Below are 18,853 nucleotides of genomic sequence, written 5' to 3' on the forward strand. Positions count from 1 at the left end.
AAGCAAATAGCAAAAGAGGTGTGGTCTCACTCATGACACTCCGTAAGGCTGTAATCGCTTAATATTTCATCTGGACCCTGTGCGATGAGAGGTGAAGCCCACTCCCCCACATGAGGAGCTCTCAGTGTCCTTTGGAAACTTTGAGTCTGACTCTGGGTGGTTGATGGGGTGTTTTGATGGAGGATCATGTTAGTACCCAGCACTGTCCCACCCACTTGCTTTATGATCTTTACCTGCCTCAGTTTCCCCACCTGTAAAATGGAGCTGGTGCCCTGACCTGTGTGGCTCAGTTTGTTGGGCATCATCGTGCAAAGGGAAAGGTCACTGGTTTGATCCCTGGCCAGGACACATGCCTGGGTTGTGTGTTTGGTTCACCACTGGGGTGTGTACAAGAGGGAACTGATCAATGTTTCTCTCTCAAGTCTATGTCTCTACCTCTTTCTCCCTCCCTTTCCCACTCTCTAAAAATAAATAAATAAATAATCTTCAAAAAAAGGGGGTGGAGCTGTTGTAGCACTCAGCTTGCAGGTGATTCTGAGGCTCATCCAAGATGATCCCTGTTGGGTAAACAATGTAAAAAGAGCCTACATTTCTTTTAATAACAGAGGAGCAATCAACTTGGGTCAAGATAGGAGAATCCTAGTGTTGAAAGAGGGCCTGAAGTGTCTGGTTTAAGCACCCCACTTCCCAAACTCCTCTCTGTAAAATCTTCATTCATTCATTCATCAAATGTTTGCTATGCACCTACTGTGTGGCCAGCATGTTTCTAGGACTAGGTACACACCAGTAACATTGATGCTGATACCCCGATGCCTGTTACCTGGTGAGTGGTGATAACACCTGAACATGGGGGCTCCTGTCTTCCCGTGCAGGGGAAATCTTAAATTCTCTTAGGCATGGCATCCATTGCAGGCATTTCAATTGCAGGCATTGCAGGCTGTTCAATCTTCCTCACTGGCATGTGCATCATTTTAGTCCCATCATGTGATTGTCACTCAAGATGAAAACAAACCACTTAAACATAATTAACAAAATGTCTTTAGACTGTATAGTGGAATGGTTCACAGTGGACAGACAGCTTGTGAGAATGCCAGGTAGAACGAGGAGTGTGGACCTGGGATCCAGGCCCAGATTCTTAGCTCACGTAGACTTGGATTTCCCCACCTTGTGGAGTGGCATGCCCGTACCCTTGTCAATACTCAGGGGCTCTGAATGAGTGGCATTTGTCAATCCCAGCTGTGTGGGTGTGTCCCTCACCTGGACTGCTGCAGGGAGAGTCTCCCCAAGACCTTCTCAGTTGGTGAGTTTGAAGGCTCAGGGGGCTGCTAGCCATGTATCTGGGCTTGGGGCCCTCCTGATGGTGTAAAAGAGAGAAAATGCCTGTATTTCTGCAGTGTCTTTTAAGTTTTCAGACCACTAATGGTTAAGATCCCAGCTTCAGTCTGTGAGTATAGTGAGACTTAGTTCTCCTTTTGAGCAAACCTTTGGCACAGGACTTGCTGTGGCTCCCTTCTTCTGCATAAGATTCTCCCCACTCAGCAGCTTGTCCCATGTTCCCCATATTCCTGTTTCTACCTCAGCCTCGGTCTATGGGGCTCCATCTTAGTACACTTGCCTTACAGTCAAAATACAGGAGTTTTTAATGAAAGCAGCCCCAGGAATCATACACTTCATGAGGCTAATTTACAGAAGTGTAGGTTTAACTCCATAGCCTGTACTTAAACCCATACTGTGTGCTCCACACTGAAAATGAAGATGAATGGCAACCCTGGCTGGTGTGGTTCAGTTGGTTGGAGCATCATCCCATGGACAAAGGAGTCCTGGGTTCTCTTCCGGGCCTGGGCACATGCTGAGGTTGCAGGTTCAGTCTCCTGTCAGGGGGTGTGAGAAGGTGGTTGATTGATGTTACCCCCTCCCCCCTTCCTCTCTAAAAGCAGTGAAAAAATGTCCTCAGGTGAGGATTAAAAAATTTTTTTAAAAGATGAATGGCAAAAAGAAGTTTCTGCCATGGAAGAGTTTAGCATTGAGCTGGGAGGTGAGACAAAGCCATGGAGTTGTGTGGGGGTTGTTGCTGTGGGCAGTTCTAGTGAGGGACTGTGTGGAACATGGGCCCTGTCAGAGTGAGCCCACAGTGATCCCGTGCTTGGTAGCCCCTTGGAACAGCTAGTGGCCTAAGTAGAAGGTGTGCTATGTGGATGAGCCGAGGGGTTTGGGTTTACTGCTCAGAGCTCAGGAGTCATTGTAATAAGTGACAGAGAAGGTGAATTTTTAAGCTGCGTAGACATTTGCCAATAACAAGTGGGAAAGTGGCAGCAGCATCCCTTCTCAGCCCACTGAGGTTCCATGTTCCTCTTGTGCTCTTGCTTCCGCCTATCACAGGAGCCAACCAAGTGCCCTCCCTGGGTCTTAGGTGCCCTCCTGGACAAGGGCCATGGAGGGCAGCACCTCCCTCCCCGCAGGGCCTTCTCCTCTTGCTGCCCCCCCACTCCAACTCCTACCCTTTCAGTTCTCAGCCTCTGAAGATGACTGTTATTTTATCTAGCTTTCTTATCTTTGTTTCCTTTTCATACAAAGTCACTGTTAAGAGGAATAATTTAATACAGAAAGTGAAAGTTTCTTAATAATATCCACTCTTCAGAGATGAGTGCTGTGGATTTTAGCCCCTTTTCTTTCAGTTTCGATTTTGGTAAACTTTGAGTATTTTTTCCCCCTGCAGATTACAAGCACTTTTAAACCATGTGAATGGTATTAACACAATTGTGCAACTTTATTTCCTCATTCAGGCTATTTCTAATGTCATTCTGTTTTTTCATATAGCATGTCTGTGAGGTATGGATGGGGAAACTAAGGCTCAGAGAGTGACAAGCACTCCTTGCCAGTTGCTCCTTCAGGTTCTTCCTCTTCTCTGCTGTGTCCAGTGGTGCAGGTTGGCTGTTGGATCATCTTTCTGTTTCCCAAGTTAAATTGCATTCTTTGTATTTGGCTTTAATGGGCTTTGACATTGTTTAAAACTTGAGAGTTGGCATTTTTGGTGTGAGTTCCTTCCAGAACACAGCCAGCACATCTCTACCACTGTCGCTCAGAGACAGTTGTCAGGAAGTGGCTCAGGCCCAGAGCAGAGTCAGATCTGTTCTGAAAGGGAAGACCAAAGTGCAGCTTAGCTGTTCTCCACTGACCCGTCCCCAGGCGCCTGGGTTTGACTCTCAAGAACGTAGGGAGCCTGTGGAGGGTGTACAGACCCAGGACTCAGCTTTGGAAGCTTGCTCAGGCTGCTGTCTTGGGGAGGGTGGATGGGGTTCCTGGGTCTAAGCAGGAGACGAGGGAGGCCATGCAGAGAAGTTGGCACAGCCCCAGTCCTGGGACCACTAGGGTACAGAGACCCACCTGTGCTGTGTGTCAAGACTGGAGCTTGGCAAGTGGCTGGTGAGACTGATGGGTAGATCCTGTCGTCATCCAGCCCAGCACTGGTTGCTTCATAGGCCCTTCTTCCTTCCTGACAGGAAGAGGTGCCCTATGCTGCCCCATGTGTAGGCAGGCCTTCACCCATCAGCAGATGCTCCTCACCCTCTCTGTGTGGGTCTGGTAGACAGCTCATGCTCAGTATATCCAAAGTACCTCCACTGCCAACTTTCTTCCCCTAGAACTGCTCCTTCTCCATATCAGAAAATAGGTGTCTTCTTTCCAGTTGCTTAGGCAAAATCCAACAAAACAGAGCAACCCTCTCTCGCCTCGCAAAATCCAACAAAACAGAGCAACCCTCTCTCGCCTCACGTGCAGCTGTTGGAATGTTGTGTCCATATCTTCTAAAGTACAACCCAGCATTTGGTCATGTCTCCCTACTGTTCATCCCCTTCCTGTCCTGAGCCACAAGATACAGAAGCTACCAGTCTGTCCCCAAATCAGCCAGATGATGCTTTAGAACAAATTGTATACCCCTGTGTTCCCCGCTGAGGTCAGTCCACACTCAGCACCCTCCTTCTACCTCCTCATGCACACTCCCTTCTCTGGGCTCTGGGAAAAGCATTTCATGTCCACTTTTTAGCATATCACCTCTGTCACTTCTTTCAAGCATATTGCTAAGTTTCGCTTTCCTCATGTCTGAAAGAGGAGTATTGCTTGGGTAATTCTGCTGGTATGTTAGTAACAGAGTAGTATAAGTAGTCCTTATAGTATTAATGATAATGCTTCAGATTGATGGCTCTGCAGCTCCTATTTGCTCTTTTTCTCTTCTTTTGTTTGCTTATTTGTTTTTACTGACCTGAGTACCTGAGCTGTGCCACTTGCTTTCTCCGAGTCCTGTTTAAAAATTCTGGTTCTTGCTGCAGCATAATTCACCCTTTGGAGTTGTGTTAAAACAAGTTTTCCTCCATAGGTTTTCAGACCAGTTGGATGGTGGGATTTTACTAAGATAAAGCAGCTTTTGGTAGAGGCAGTTGGAATTTGTATCTGATCCAAAGCTCCATGTCAGCATTCTGCCGGGAACTCTGGCCCCATCACCCTGCCTTTGAAGCCTCTAGTGTGGCTGAAGCTGGCTGAGGAAGACCTGGACTGCATCCTGCCACCTCCCTCTGGCCCAGCCAGGTTGGAGGTCAGGACACATCAGAGCAGGATTGTGTTTGGAGAGTGAGAAGGAGGGGCTGAGGCCACCTGGGTTTCAGCAGTGTTCCCTGTGTAGCAGTCTGTGCCTCATTTAGCCTTGGGCCCTGGTGGCCTCATCTGTATAATGGGCATGCTGCTGTCTGAATCTACCCTTCAGGTAGCCTTCAGCACAGAATCCCACCAAGAGGGCGTTGCTCTCTGTGGGCCCCATATTTCCTGAATGAATTGGCCTTGTGGTGAAACTTCTGCAGTCACTACTTGCCCTTCATTTTCCTCCCCTCACTTGCCAGGAGTTCTGAAGCTGATTCAAGTTTACCAGCTGGAGCAATCCAACCCCTTCACCTGCTCTTTGGAAAGTATTCTAAATGCACCTCCTCACTGCTTTTTGCAGAAACCAGCAGTCATACTTCATTCCACAAGGCTGGTTTCTTCCTGAAACTTTATCACCATCCCAGAGTCTGCGCCTGCAGGACTGTAGCCACCAGCTTTGATGTGCTGGGGACATTAGCCCTACCCTCTGAGAGGAGGAGCAGCTACTTACCAACACATACCCTCCTCAGAAGCAAGGCCCCAGGGGCCAAGGATTGGCCACAGCAAGCCCCACTGGGCCCTAAGGCAGCTGCCTGACTGTGGAGTAGGCCTCATCCCCATGATAGGTCCTGCCCCCTCCAGCTGTGCTTGTCCTTCCTGTGGAGTGGGAGGGTTTCAGCAGGTCCCCCCAGAGTGGCCTGCCAGAGGTGCAGACCAGGCTGTTGATTCTGGGCCTGGTGTTATCAGTGTTCTAGGCCCTGGGCTTCAGAGTGAGTTGTCCCGACACTGCGCACACAGCACAACCCTGCGGATTCCTAAGCCTCTACTGGGACTGGAGGGAGTGGCTCTGTGGGTGTGGGGCTCTGCTCTGGCACCTCCTAATTTACTTGTTTTATATCAGTGATGATGAAGTGAGACTACTTGGCACCACCTCACCAGTCTGGTCACCTGGCACACAGTGATCTTGTCAGCTCCCCCTTATCTGTGGGCAGTTGGGAATAAGGACTTCACACAAGTTCTGGGATTCATGTGAGCTTCATGAATAAGATCTCAGCACTTACCCTGCAGGGAGACCCCCACTGGGTTGGAGCAGAGGTGGAATGGGGACGGGAAGGGTGCTCTGAGTGTAGGATTGGGGGACACAGCATCATGCAGTGGGGCTACATTCTCCCTGTCTACCTGGGACTCCTCCCCCTCCCCCACAGTGGGCACCAGGCCAGACTGGGAACTTCTCCTTCAGGGTCAGAATTTCCCCGGACTGCGGCGGGGGCCCTCCTTGCCTGAGATCCTCTCTTCTACCCAGACAGGCTTCTTTCTCCCCAGTGCTGGGAGCACACATACCTGTTGGCCAAGGTGGCTGCAGAATAGTTCCTTTTGTCCAATTCCCAGATGCTTGAGGAGCTCCTGTTTCAGGCTCTCAAAGGAAAGATGATCCACCCCTCCCACAAGGACAGACACTCAGGGCAATGACTTGTCTGCAGTCTCATGGGGAGACAGGATGGACAGAATCAGTGAGCAGACTGAAGGGGTTTGTGGTCAAGGCATGTCAGAAAAAGAAACCTAGCACTTTAGGCTAAGAGGCACATACAAGCATCCCTTGCTTCCCTGTGGGGCAGTGAGGAGCTGACAGGGAGGTGATGAGGGGATGGGGAGGTCTGGGCGATAGCAGGGGGATGGGGGTTGTATGGAGGTGGCTGAGGCCAAACAGTTGCTACAGGGTAGAACGCAGGTGCAGGCTGGGATGCCAGGAGGGGTTGGGGGCAAATGGAGGCTAAGCCCTGCTTTCCATTTAGATGGAGGAGGGTACACCCCAGAGGGCCATGGGGAGACCTATTCTGTTCAGCTCTTTTGGGCTTCCTGTAGGAGCAGATGTCAGTGCCATGCTGGTCTAACACGTGTGCAGAGGGGCTGCTCTACCTCCTGCGCCAGGAGCGAGAAGCAGCTGTTCTCTCTTTCCTTCCTTTCATTCTAAGTCCACAGTAGGGCCTGTTGGGGCAGGGCCTCCTTTAAGAATGTTTTGAGTGACTCAGCTCAGGAGTGTGTCCTATATGTGATGACTTGGCCCCTTTGTTGTCCTGTGCTGCCCCCAGCCTCCCAGAAGGTGGGCTCTGGGATTGGGTATGCCCAGCTCTGTCCAGAACGGGCCTCCCAGGATGTTCACTGGTGCAGAACCTGAAGCACTGGGTGCAGTGCCTTCATGGACACAGAGCTGGGGGTCTCAAATGTAGGCACACCACAGGTGTGAATTGGGGCTCTGAGGGGTTCACATGGTGGTCTTTCCCCTGGCTAAGTGTTGGTAGACGTGGCTGCTGACCGTCTTGAGAACTTTGGGAATTCTACGAGAGCCTGGCAACTAAATTCCTTTCTGTACCCTGGTGAACTCCCCCAGTCTTGTTTCTGGTATACTGCCCTGTTGGAACATCGAGCCCCAGACTTGGTTGTGAAATGCCTGCAGCCTCCCTGCAGATCGACATCACTGCTTGTCTTCCCTCTTGTCTCTGTGAGGGTTAACTGTACTTCAGCTTGTTGTCTGGAACTGGTTCAGACTAGTTTTCTGGAAAGTGCTTTGTCTCTCAGACTGAATCCTGGGAAGGGTCATGTGGAGCCCAGTGATGTCATGGGATCAAAAACTGACTCAGCTGTTTTTTCCTTCTTTAAATCAAGATATGTGTGTGCTGCAGATACAGAGTGCTGGCACCATGATGGGCCAAGCCTCACCCTACACAAAGTTGACCTCACTGGCATTCAAAGGGTTATATGTTGCCCCCACTCCTAATCCCCCTGAGGTGAGCAGGGAGTGAGGAGGCCACCCTCACTGAAGGGGAGAAGGGTCAAGGGTCAGCCTGAGTTTTTGCAGTGCAGTGACCTTGTTCCTGGTACAGCGTGGTCCCGTTTCCTGTATTTCAGACACCGCCAGGGAGTTCACAGTTTTCTTCTATTTGCTTTGAGTCTGTAGTAGCACCAAGAATTCCCCTTCTTTCTCTTTTTTTTTTTTAACTTATTTATTTGTTTGTTTGTTTATTTTATTTTTAGAGAGAGGGGAAAGGAGAAAGAGAGGGAGAGAAGCATCACTGTGTGGTTGCCTCTCACTCGCGCCCCCAACTGGGGACCTGACATTCAACCTAGTCATGTGCCCTGACAGGGAATCGAACCAGCGACACTTGGCTCACAGGCCGACGTCCCCTTCTTTCTTATAAATAGCCATCTTCTGTTGTTTCTGCCCAGGTCCCTGAGGTCTCAGCTCCCCAGATGCTCCACCACTCCTGTTCCAACCTTCCCCAGGGCAGTGAAGAAATGTCCCGGAATATTTTGTGGGCCCTGACTGCGTCTGTTGTACCTATTTCTGCCATTGTCATGTGGCGAGGAAAATACTCCAAGCTGACACTGAAAACTTTTTAAGAAGGTAGCAAGCAACTCCATTGTGCCAAGTTTAAACATCTTGTTTTCTTCTTTCCCAAAATTCAGAATGACTGAAGAAGCATGCCGGACACGGAGTCAGAAACGAGCACTTGAACAGGATCCAGCAGAGGACGATGTGGAGAGCAAGAAAATAAAAATGGAGAGAGGATTGTTAGCTTCAGATCTAAACACTGATGGAGACATGAGAGTGACGCCTGAGCCAGGAGGGCAAGCCCAAGGATTGCTAAGGGATCCTGAGGCAACAGCCATGGGCAGAGGCGAAGAGCAGGCAGGTGATGGGCCTGTGGACATGCGAACCTCACACAGGTGAGTGGGAGGAGACAGGAACCAGGACAGGCCCAGGTGTGAGGAGGTGGACTCAAGGCTGCATCCTCCCCATGCCTTGCCCTCCTGCAGAAATCAGGTTTTGGTGGTAGGTGGCTGTGGACCCCAGCCCTGGCATCATTGTCTCATCCTGGCCGAGGGACCTTGCTCCCCTGCTATCTAGTTCAACTCAGTACTTTTGGTTTGTAGGAAAACGTGAGTTTTTCATTTGGTCATGCCTTCCTGCTTTTCAGATCTGGGGCTCAGTAAGCCAGGGATGCTATGCCCTACCTGGGTCTCTTGGCTGTGGGCAGTCAGGAGCCAAGCCCAGCCCAGGGCACCTCTTACACATGCCACTGCTCCTCATAGGCAGCTCATCTTGGAGGACGGGCCACACTGAGGAGAGGTCTTCTGTGGCATCCTCTGCTGATTTCTCCTTAGTTGATACTGATTACTTCAGGAGTAACTTTCCTGTTCTGGCTGGTGTGGCTTGGTTAGTTGGAGCACCATCCCATACACCGAAATGTTGTGGGTTCGATCCCTGGCCAGGGCGCATACAGGAGGCAACCAATTGATGTTTCTCTCCCCACCTTGCTTCCTCTCACTCATGAAAAAATGTCCTCAAGTGAGGATTTTTTAAAAGGTAACTTTCCTGATCCTAGCTTTTGTGAGGCTTTTAAGGAAAAAATTTAAAAGAAATATGACTTGCTGTACCACCCTATTTTTTCCCTCAGAGACCTTTACTTCCTGTAGAGAGAAATTCAGCCTTAGATTCTGCTCCTGCTTCACCCTCCTCCCCTCAGAGCTCTGGTGAATGTTCTCTCCAGGATGTTCACACCCAGATGTCTCAGGACATTTCACTTTGGGCATCTGGGTGTGGCCATGGCTTCCCAGCCAGCCCTACATCCCCTTGGTGGTCTGTGGTCTATCCCTTGTCTCCCTTGCTGCCTCCCTTTCAGATCCCCCTCCACGTCTGTTTGCCCAGGTGGGGGTGGAGGATGGCAGGTGCCGAACTGAGGAAACTTGGGCGGTTCCTCGCTTTCTTGTTCAACTGACCCCGCAGAGGGGCCTCAGCCTGCAGTCTTTGTGTTAAATTCATTTTGGAACCCAGGTTGTTGGCATCCTCGTCATTGAAAATTCTTACCTCCTTGAGATAAATGGGAAAATCCAAACCCCTCCTATTGGAGATAAGTATCTTAGTCTGGGGAAGGAGTGTGCTTTGTATTTCTGCTACCCAGAAAGGCCATTTCTGTCTGATTCTGTTTTCTGCAGCCCCTGTTCTAAAGCCAGAGGCCTCTTTAAAAATACTAGAAATAGAATTGTAACTCCTTTCCCTCTCTCTGACTTGGTCCTCAGCAATGTTTCAGATTGTGAGGATAAGGAGGAGTTTGTGTTTGTGGAGATTTGCTGGGTACCTTGCATTCCTGGACTCCTAGTGTATATTTTTTTCGTATAAGCAACATGTTGCTCTGCAGGGAAGGCCAGTGAATTGAGAGAGGTTAAGTGTTGAAGGAGCTCAGAGCTGAATCTCAAACGCAGTCTTTTTTGTACCAAAACCTGGCTGCAGTTGGCTTCCAGGCCTCTTGGTCCCAGGCTTTCCCCATTTGTGCCCATTGGCTTCCAACCCAAGGGCACTTAGATGATGTGACGCTTTCTGATGAAGATAATAACTTTATGACACATAAAGGATGTGAAGGAGCAAGGGACAGCGATTAACTCAGCCACACAGGACAGGGTCCTCCTGCAGGACAAGAGACACCCCAGGGCGTTGTGAAGCCCAGTGAGTGTGGAAAGAGCTTGGTTTCAGAGTCCAGCAGGCAGAGTAGGGACTCAAATTGTTGCCTGACAGGAGACCTGGCTGTGAGCGGGTCTGCCTAGGGCCAGCTGGTAATGTGTGGGTTCTTGGCTTCGTGCAGGAAAGATTCACAACACGAGTCCAGGTGACTGTGAGGGTATGCTTATTAAAGCTGGGGACAGTGAAACAGAAAAGGACTCAGCATACAAGAGCAACAGCAGAGCCCAAACTGAGTTGCCTTAGCGCACTTGAAAGAGAAAAGGGGGCCTTGGGGACAGGTTCAGGGGGTTAGCCTGGAACAAACTGCTGCTGCCCATTGCTCCCCTGATTGCAAGTCTCAGGGTTCCTTAAAGTTTAGGAGATGCATTGCATGCCTGTTGGGGAAGAAGTGAGGGAAGAAGACAGGAAAGGGAATGGTGTGGGCTGCTCCCCAGAAGGAGAGCTCCTGTGTGCTGAGTCTGTTGTCTTGAGTTTTTATTTCTCTCTTGCAGATGGGAATCTCATGGGAGGTCTCCGGGGAGGGTTTCAGCAGAACAGTCATCAGTTTTCCAGGTGTGTTCTTTCAGGGTTGTGTCTCTACTGATTGGTCAGTGCCAGGGTAGGTCTTAGTCATTGCAGCTGGTCCTGACGCTGCTTTTCTGGGCCTGGAGCTGAAATACAACTGAGACCTAGATATTATCTCTAGGGCGGTGACCTTTTGTATCTGGCTGTAAGTTGCTTGGCCATTTTGGTGAACTATTGGTCTTGTTTTCCCTATTCTATTTGTCCTGGCTTACTGGTCTGTCTCAAAAATCACACTCCTTGACTGATCTTGGGCTGATGATCTTTGTCTGTGCTTATTCATTTGTAAAATGGGCAGTAATCTCTGCCTTGCAGTTTAATGGGTGATAGATGTGTACCCAGCATCGGCCCTGGAGTGTGGCATGTGGTATGAGAAAAAAGTGTTGGCAACACTGCCCTTCAGTCTTAAGTGTCACTGAAAATAAGATGTCACATGTAGAGCTAGTTTATCCCTGAGTTCCCACACTAAATGTTCTGTCTACAATAGTTTATTGGAGAAGTACAGTCAAGGGTTTTGACAGAATCATAGGATCAGGTTCAGCTCAGAGCCATTCTAAAACTAATTCTTTCTGGAGTGAGTGGCCAGTTTTTGGGTTAGAAGCAGATAGTCTTTGGATCTTAGTTAAAGAGTGTCTGGCTCTGGACATCCCTTGGGAACCTACAACACACACAAACACGTAGTTGACCCTTGAACAATGTGGGATTTTGGGGCGTCAATCCCTTGTGCAGCCAAAAATCCATGTGTTAACTTTCGACTCCTGCAAAACTTAATTGTCTTTCAGTATCCATGGGGGATTGGTTCCAGGATCCCCTGATCCCCTGTGGATACCAGAATCCAAGGATGTACAAACTGACAAATGTAAATTCAACCACGTCAATAATCACATTAAATGGGAACTGTCTAAACACCCGAATCAAAAGGCACAAATTGTCAGAATAGAATAAAAAGCAATCCAGCTTAATTATATGTTATCTATAAGAGACACCCCTTAGATCCTTAGGTAAAAGATGGGGAAAGTTATCAGAATAAACATAAGAAAGCTAGAATGGCTGTATTATATTAGATAAAATAGACTTTAAGACAAACAGTATTACTAGAGCCAAAGAGGGACATTTTATAACAATACATCAGGAAGATATAATAGTCATGAATGTATACGCATCTAACAACAGAACCCCAAAATACCTGAGGCATAAGCTACTGGGATTGATAGTAGAAGTAAATAATTAATCAATTATAGCTAATAATTTCAATACTTTACTCTCAATGACTGGTAAAACAACTAAACAGAAAATCAACGTGGTTCAAGAAGACTTGAAGAGCACTCTCAACCTTTTTCGCTAATAGGCATTTATAGAACACTCCACCCGATGACTGCAGAATACATCTCACAAGCACGTGGAACATTTTGCAGGGGTAGGCCATATGCTAGGCCATAAAACAAGTTTCAAGAATGGCTGTAATAAAGACAGAAAACAATAAGTGTTGGCAAGGATGTGGAGAAAGGAACCCTGATACCTGGTAGGAATGTAAAATGGCATAAACAGTTTGACAGTTTCTTACAAAGTTAGACGTGAACTCACCACATGACTCAGCAATCTATCCAAGGAATGGAATGTACCCAAGAGAAATAAAAACGTATGTCCACACAAAGGCAGGTACTTGGACATCGATAACAGCATAATTTGTAATAGCTCAAAAGTGGAAACAGCCCTGGGTATGTACAGGAGGCAACCAAGCGATATTTGCCCCCCACCCTCCCGCCCCATCACTCCCACACCCATCCTTTCCTCCCTCCCTTCCTCTCTCTAAAAATCAATAAACATATTCTCTGGTGAAGATTAAAGTGGAAACTATTCACATATGCTAAGATATGCTAATTTTGTACAGTAGATTACTATTCAGAAATGAAAACTTGATACACGCTACAACATGGATGAATCTCAGGCTCATCATGCCAAGGGAGAGACTCCCAGCCCAGAGACTACATGTTCTTTGATTTAGTCTATGGGGAGTGTCCAAAAAAGCAAACAGTGTGGAAATGAGAGAAATCAGTGGCTCCATGGGGCGGGGGTGGGGGGTGGGGGGGGTGGCAGCAGTGGTTAACAGCTCATGGACACGAGGGAACTTTTGGTGATGGAGGGTCCTAAAATTGGATTGTGGTGATGGTTGCACAACTCAAACTCCACTAAAAATCATTGAATTGTACTCTTACAATGAATGAATTTTCTGGTATGTAAATTATACCTTCATGTGGATGTTTTAAAAAAACCAATAAGGTTAAAATAGTTTGGTTTCCCTTTTGGCAACCATAAGTGTGCTCACTGAAAAACAAAAATCACAGAGGTGGGAATCATGAGCTTCTTGGTCTTGTGAAGCCAACTCAAAGGTTGGGCACAGGCCAGAACTACCTCAAGTCAGGACCATTAGGTAAGGCTGAAGCTGGGGCACTCAGTGAAAGCTGCGTTGGGTTCCTTGTTCTGTTTTTGTGATATGTCGATTCTACTCCTGCACTTTACTATAGAGAGTCTTTTTTGTCACACATTGTCGATCTTCGGAAATAACCTGGGACACACACAGGTAAGAATAACTCCTCCTCCACACACACACTTCCCTTGGGTTGAGGAGCATTTAACTCAGTAAAACATGACGCTCTTTGCTAGATGTTCTGCACCTGAGAAAGGATAAGGACTGAGTTCCTCATCATCCTAGGCCTATGTGGGATGGGGGTTCAATGAACAGTCACCTCCATGTTTCACTGAAAATGTGGTTGTGTGTGTATGCCTTTTTCTGAGGAGCCAACTCTGACAGGCTGGCCCTAGGGACAGAAGTGATCTGATCGTACTACTTTCTGGGGTACCATACTATGAAAAAACATTCAGTGGCTTTGGGGAGACTGGTTTTTTGGGAGTGGAAGTCACTGGCTGCTGTAGCAGACTATCTCTACTTCCTCATTTTACCTGGGCGGAAACACAGGGGCCCCATTTCCTCTTAATAGCTTGCCATGTGGCCCTTAGGTGTGGCACAGGTGTCCTGGTGACTGCCTCCTGGGTTCTTTTGGGGATGTGTGGCCTTGAGGCAGCTGTGTGTTTCCCTCCTCTCTCCCTTTCCCCTGTTGCATCATGCATCTCATTAGCTGTGGGTTGGGGCTTCCCTCAGACCAAGGGCTTGCCCACTGTGTGGTGTGGGTGGGAGGGGCTCCTTTGCCCACCCGTGGCCTACTGGGAGCTGGCTGTAGCATCCTGAGCCTTTAGAGATGTTATTGGCTTTTGTTTTTCTGGGTTTCCACCGCCCTGGTCAAGTACTTGGAAGTTCTAATAGACTGTAGCAAGCACTAAAATTGTCTGTTTACTGGGCCTGCAAAGCAGGGCATCTTTGTTAAAGCTGGTGTCCTCGATGACAGAATCACTGTCTCATCTTTCTTTTGAGACTGGCATTCACCAAGGGAGTACTGAGGGTGACACATCTGTGTAGAAACCAGTTCCCTCTTTCTTACCCAGGCATCTCATTGGCCGGTCATTTGGAATTAAGACAGGGCTTGGTGGCCCACAGTGGTGAATGTGAGCACATCATTCACACCCATGTTAACACCCAGGTTATTCTTCCAAAGCAAAAATGAATCTAAAAGTAACATGGTCGTGCAGCCACTTGTCTGTAATGTGAGGTTATGTGAATAGCCTGTTTTGTGCTGTGTAGCAATAGGCAGAAAAGGGTTTACATCACCTAAGGTGACTCCATGTGTCATAGGTGACAGTCTTTCCAAGTGACCTCTTGGGAGAGGAAGGATAAAGTAAGCACTGCTGCTGCCTGCCCTGGCAGGAGAGAACACAGTTGCATACCATGGGAGCCTCTCCTGGTGCAGTTTGCACACATGCTTCCACCTATGGAGTCCAAAGGCTTGTCATTCTTGATGACAAGAATGCAGAACCTTGTCATCACCCCAGAACATTCCCTCAAGCCCTCCATGCATTTCATGCCCTCCCTGACTGCACTCTCCCTCTCTAGACTAATCTGTCCTCAGACAGCGTGTGCTTGGTGGGGTCTAGCTTCTCTCCATGTGCTTTGAGATTCATTTGTGTTCTGTGTGTATCAGCATTCTGCTGAGCAACTCCTGTGTGGATATGAAGAGTTGTCCTCTCACCTACTGTGATGATTCCTGCAGAAGTCTTCACATGGACATTGATCCTCATTTCTCTCGCTAAATACCTATAGGGTCATAGGGTAGGTGTGTGTTGTTTTAAAAAAACGACAGTCCTTTCTCTGAAAATGTCTAGGCCTTTTTACTAATGCAGGTATGGGGGACTGGCCACTTCATTCTCACTTAGTGTCTACAGTCTTTACAATTTTAGGCAGAGGGTCTCCAGAGAGGTATGGGTCCAGGTCCTGGTCTGCTTATATTACCATTATTTTTTCCCCTTGGTCACAGAAGGGTGATGGTTGCTGCACTGGTTGCCTGCCTAATGGTGGGTGGGGATCCTTGCCTGCCATGTGCAGGCCTGAGTCCCCACCCGCCCTGTTCTGAGTACCATGCCCCACTGCAGCTGTGCCTGGCCTGCCAGCCAGCTGTCTGCTGGAATGTTCATCCTTGAGTGAGTTGGTCGAATGTGGCACAGCTGTGGGTATGATGGCTTGGGAAAGGGCCCTGATTCTCCCATAGCCCAGTAGGTGTGGGTATGGCCCTCATCCTGGTTCTTCTGCAGTCTTCCTCACAGGGGTTGACTTCCCTGTCTTGAGTGAGAGCTGTGGAAGTCCTGCAGCCAGAAGCCTGTTCCTTCCATCGACCATCACTTGAGTTGGGGCTCCGGTGCTCTGGGAGACTCTTTGGAGCCCAGCCCCTCCCCAGCACCTGTTGTGGGCTGGCTGCTGCCTTTCACTACTGATTCTCTACTGCTGAGCTACTTCCAGGAGAGCCTGGGGCAGTCTTGGGGAGCTGCTCCATTAGCTCCAACTGGAAATCTTAGCCTGCTTGCATTTCTTAGGTGTTCACATGAGAACTGAGAGGTATGTTCCTTTGGAAATTGGTTCCTGCTTTCGTGCTCCCTTCCCTGCCTCAGCTGCCACCTCCAAAACTCTGTGGCCTCTCTTCATCTCCTCCTCATTCTCTGCCTCTTTTCTTCCCTTCGGGCTCCTCATCCCAGTACTCTGTGTCCACTTGCCTTTATTCTGGACCATTATCTTATTCCAGGTTTGAAACAATTGAAATCAGAGGGTTTCATCTGTACTTCTAAAAGTCATTAGATTATTTTGGGGTGTCAGGTTGACAGATTCTAGGTGCCCTGTCTCCTAAAGTGACCCAGCTCACACTGGACATAGTGTGAGCCAGCCTGGTGACAGATACGGAGCCACCATGGTGTTGCCTCTTTTCCGTTGCTTTTATGGCGCCCTCCTCTGGCCACAGAGGGGATGGTTTCTCACTGGACAGTGCCGGCCTTCTAGGGATGTGCTGTGTGAAGGGCCCCTGTGCATGGTCATCATGGTAAGCACCCTAAGTGCTCATCCTTCAGCAGTCAGGAATGCTTCTCTTCACACATGTGTAAGTTAAGCACATTTGCAGATTATTTTGAAATTATTTGGTGTAATTCTGCAATGCCACTTTTGATACTTCCTCACAGCGTGTATTTCTGCTAGTGCTTTGTCACATGTTGACAGGCTCCTTACCCTATAACCAGTGCCCTGGGTGTGTTTGTGGGTCATTTACATGTTCTACTGCAGGGATATCTGAGAGAGGGTCCCTGACCAGCCCTCCACTGGGCTGGCTAAAACTGTTCTTATGTACACTGCTTTGTATCTTGCAGCTGGTTTCTCTGCAGTGTTGAGAGCAGTTGTACCAGAACCTTAACCATCCTGGGAGGTGGGGGTGGCAGATGCGCAGGCCAGAGCTGTTGGGCTGAGGGAGCCTACCCTGTCTCTCACGGCCACCTAACCAGGTAAAGGAACAAGATGAAGGGGGCCTGTGTGTAGAACAAGTGGGAACAGCAGTGAATTCCTGGGACCTCCCAAGGGCACATGTGACCCCAGATGGGACAAGCAGTGGTCACACCAGGAGAGGAACATTTTTCTCAGTACCCTGGAGGAAAAGGAGAACTGGCCTGTTTGTAAGCGATTGCCAAGCTTTTTCCCTCAAGAAGATTAGTATGTGAATTATAATCTGTGAGTTTGAGGGTGGTGCAGCAGGTGGTGGAAAACTTAATGAGGGTGTCTTGCAGCCTGACTCCATTCACCCCCAAGTGGCTTGGGGCAATTCACCCTATTCTCAGAGCCCACCATCTCCTCTAAACCGAGGTTTGGTCATTGTTGAGCCTTCGAAGCTCCCAGCGTCGTTCAATAAGGTTTGTCACAGTACTGATGGGAAGGAGCCATGGGACTCATGGGTGTCCCAAGAATGAAGGAGAGGAGAGTAGGTAGATGGCCACAGGCCCCTGTGGGAGGAAGGTGGGTGACATAAGCACAGCCAAGTGGGGTCAACTGCCTTTGGAGATACTGAGTTCCTTTTCGCCAAGGCAGTCTCAGTGCCGACCTGCAGAGGTGCCCACCTGGGGGCAGAATGGGAGAGGAGGTGGGGAGTGTGTGAGGAGTGAAGAGACAGGAGATATATACCAGCCCTTGCTGTGTATCCCCTTCCTTGGGTCCCAAGCCATCATTCTGCTTATTTTTAGAGCTTGGTCTTAAAAATAGTAATGGCGTAATCGCATTGCACAGCTTCAGGTTTTAGTGGGACTGAGACCTGGTGACTGCAGTGTTCCTCAAGGCAGGACCTCAATAGCTCTCAGAAGCAGCTTTAACACAGTGGTGCGTTGAGAAGAATGACCCATCCAAGCATACAGCGTTTCCTTACTTCAGGAGCTCTTGGCAGTGTTTTTGGGCATTGTGGGACAGAACAGTCCGGGTGGCTCTTTGTAGGGAGCTAACAGCTCAGAAATTGGAGTGCTCAGGGTTTCAGGTCCCTGGAGCCATTGAGTTCTGTCAGAATTAGGGCCTGAGAAGGCCCAGGCTGGTGGGAGCAGGGTGGCTGTTTGATTGGGAAGGGTAGGACCTGGAGTACCCTCAGGAGTGGGGAGAGTTGGTGCTCTCTGGGCCTGGGTTGAGCCAAGGGGCACCTGGACTTGAGGGTGGAGGTAGACCTTACGGGGAAGAGAGCCGGATGCCTTTGCCTGAAGAGTGGCCGTCTGCGGGGAGTGGGGCATGAGGTACACTGGTAGTGTGCTGGTACTGGGGGCGTGGGCCAGCCACTGGTCAGTCTCTGCGTGGTCTCTCCATTTGCAGAGTCATGCTGTCAGTGTCAGAGTAGAGCTGTCCTGGAAGGTGCCAAGATCTCTGCATTGGGTAACTGCGGAGCCTGTACAGTTGCTGCTTTAAAAGACCATAAGAACAGGGTCACCAAATTTTGTTGGCTTATAATTAAATAAATTTTATAAGGAAATTATAGCACACATGTGGGGTGAATCCTGTTAAATTTGTAGTACCTCTTACTTTTCAGAGTACAGCTTTGGCAGCAAGAGAAAGTTCACATGTCATGAGGAGTCTACTTGGGAGCTTTTGCCACAACATGGCCCCTTTACCATCTCTACGACCCAAAGAATATTAGGTTGTGTGATAATATCTGTTGACAGTACTAACTCATTTAAAGATGATTATAATAAACCCATTATCATGTGGTAGCATAACAATTTTTTATGAGAAATAACTGTTTTTGCAGATTTCTTTAATACTAGCCTTAGTAAGTAGACAGCTGAATTCTCATCTCTTTATCCAGTTTCTTGTGATATGTTATTAGGGTAAAGCATGCGAAGAAAACCCAGCCTCACACTGAGAAGCAGTTGGATCACAGAGGTGTATTTGGTTAGTCTTTTTGGGTAACTGCATTTCTTTCTTGAGTGTACAACACCAAAACATAAAGTGGCCCCTCCCTAACAGTTGCACTATAGACTCTTTAGTGAACTTCTTGTACTCAGTTACATTAAAATCCTATCAGTCTTTCTCACACTTTGAACAGAATAATATATACAGTATTCCCTCACTTATCACGGGTATTACATTCTAGACCCCCACCCCCCGCGCGCGATAGGTGAAAATCCACTAAGCAGGAACCTTACATTTATTTTAGTACTTACATATATTTTAAGGATTTATAAACCCTTCCCACA

The 18,853-nt window shown here is 48.5% G+C and overlaps 1 protein-coding gene across 3 annotated transcripts in view; it reads left to right on the forward strand.

Annotated features, from left to right (window-relative positions):
- GATAD2A (GATA zinc finger domain containing 2A) overlaps positions 1 to 18,853 on the forward strand; it is a 105,327-nt gene that overhangs the window by 63,783 nt on the left and 22,691 nt on the right. For 2 of the 3 annotated variants that reach the window (XM_090290064.1, XM_090290063.1), the window contains exon 3: positions 8,090 to 8,355. In XM_090290064.1, coding sequence (XP_090146190.1) covers positions 8,090 to 8,355 — 266 coding nt within the window. The remainder of the gene's footprint in view (positions 1 to 8,089; positions 8,356 to 18,853) is intronic. The other variant, XM_090290065.1, reaches the window with a different exon arrangement.

Source organism: Furipterus horrens, unplaced genomic scaffold (assembly GCF_987537825.1).
Source record: "Furipterus horrens unplaced genomic scaffold, mFurHor1.1.pri manual_scaffold_10, whole genome shotgun sequence".
NCBI classification, from domain to species: Eukaryota; Metazoa; Chordata; class Mammalia; order Chiroptera; family Furipteridae; genus Furipterus; species Furipterus horrens.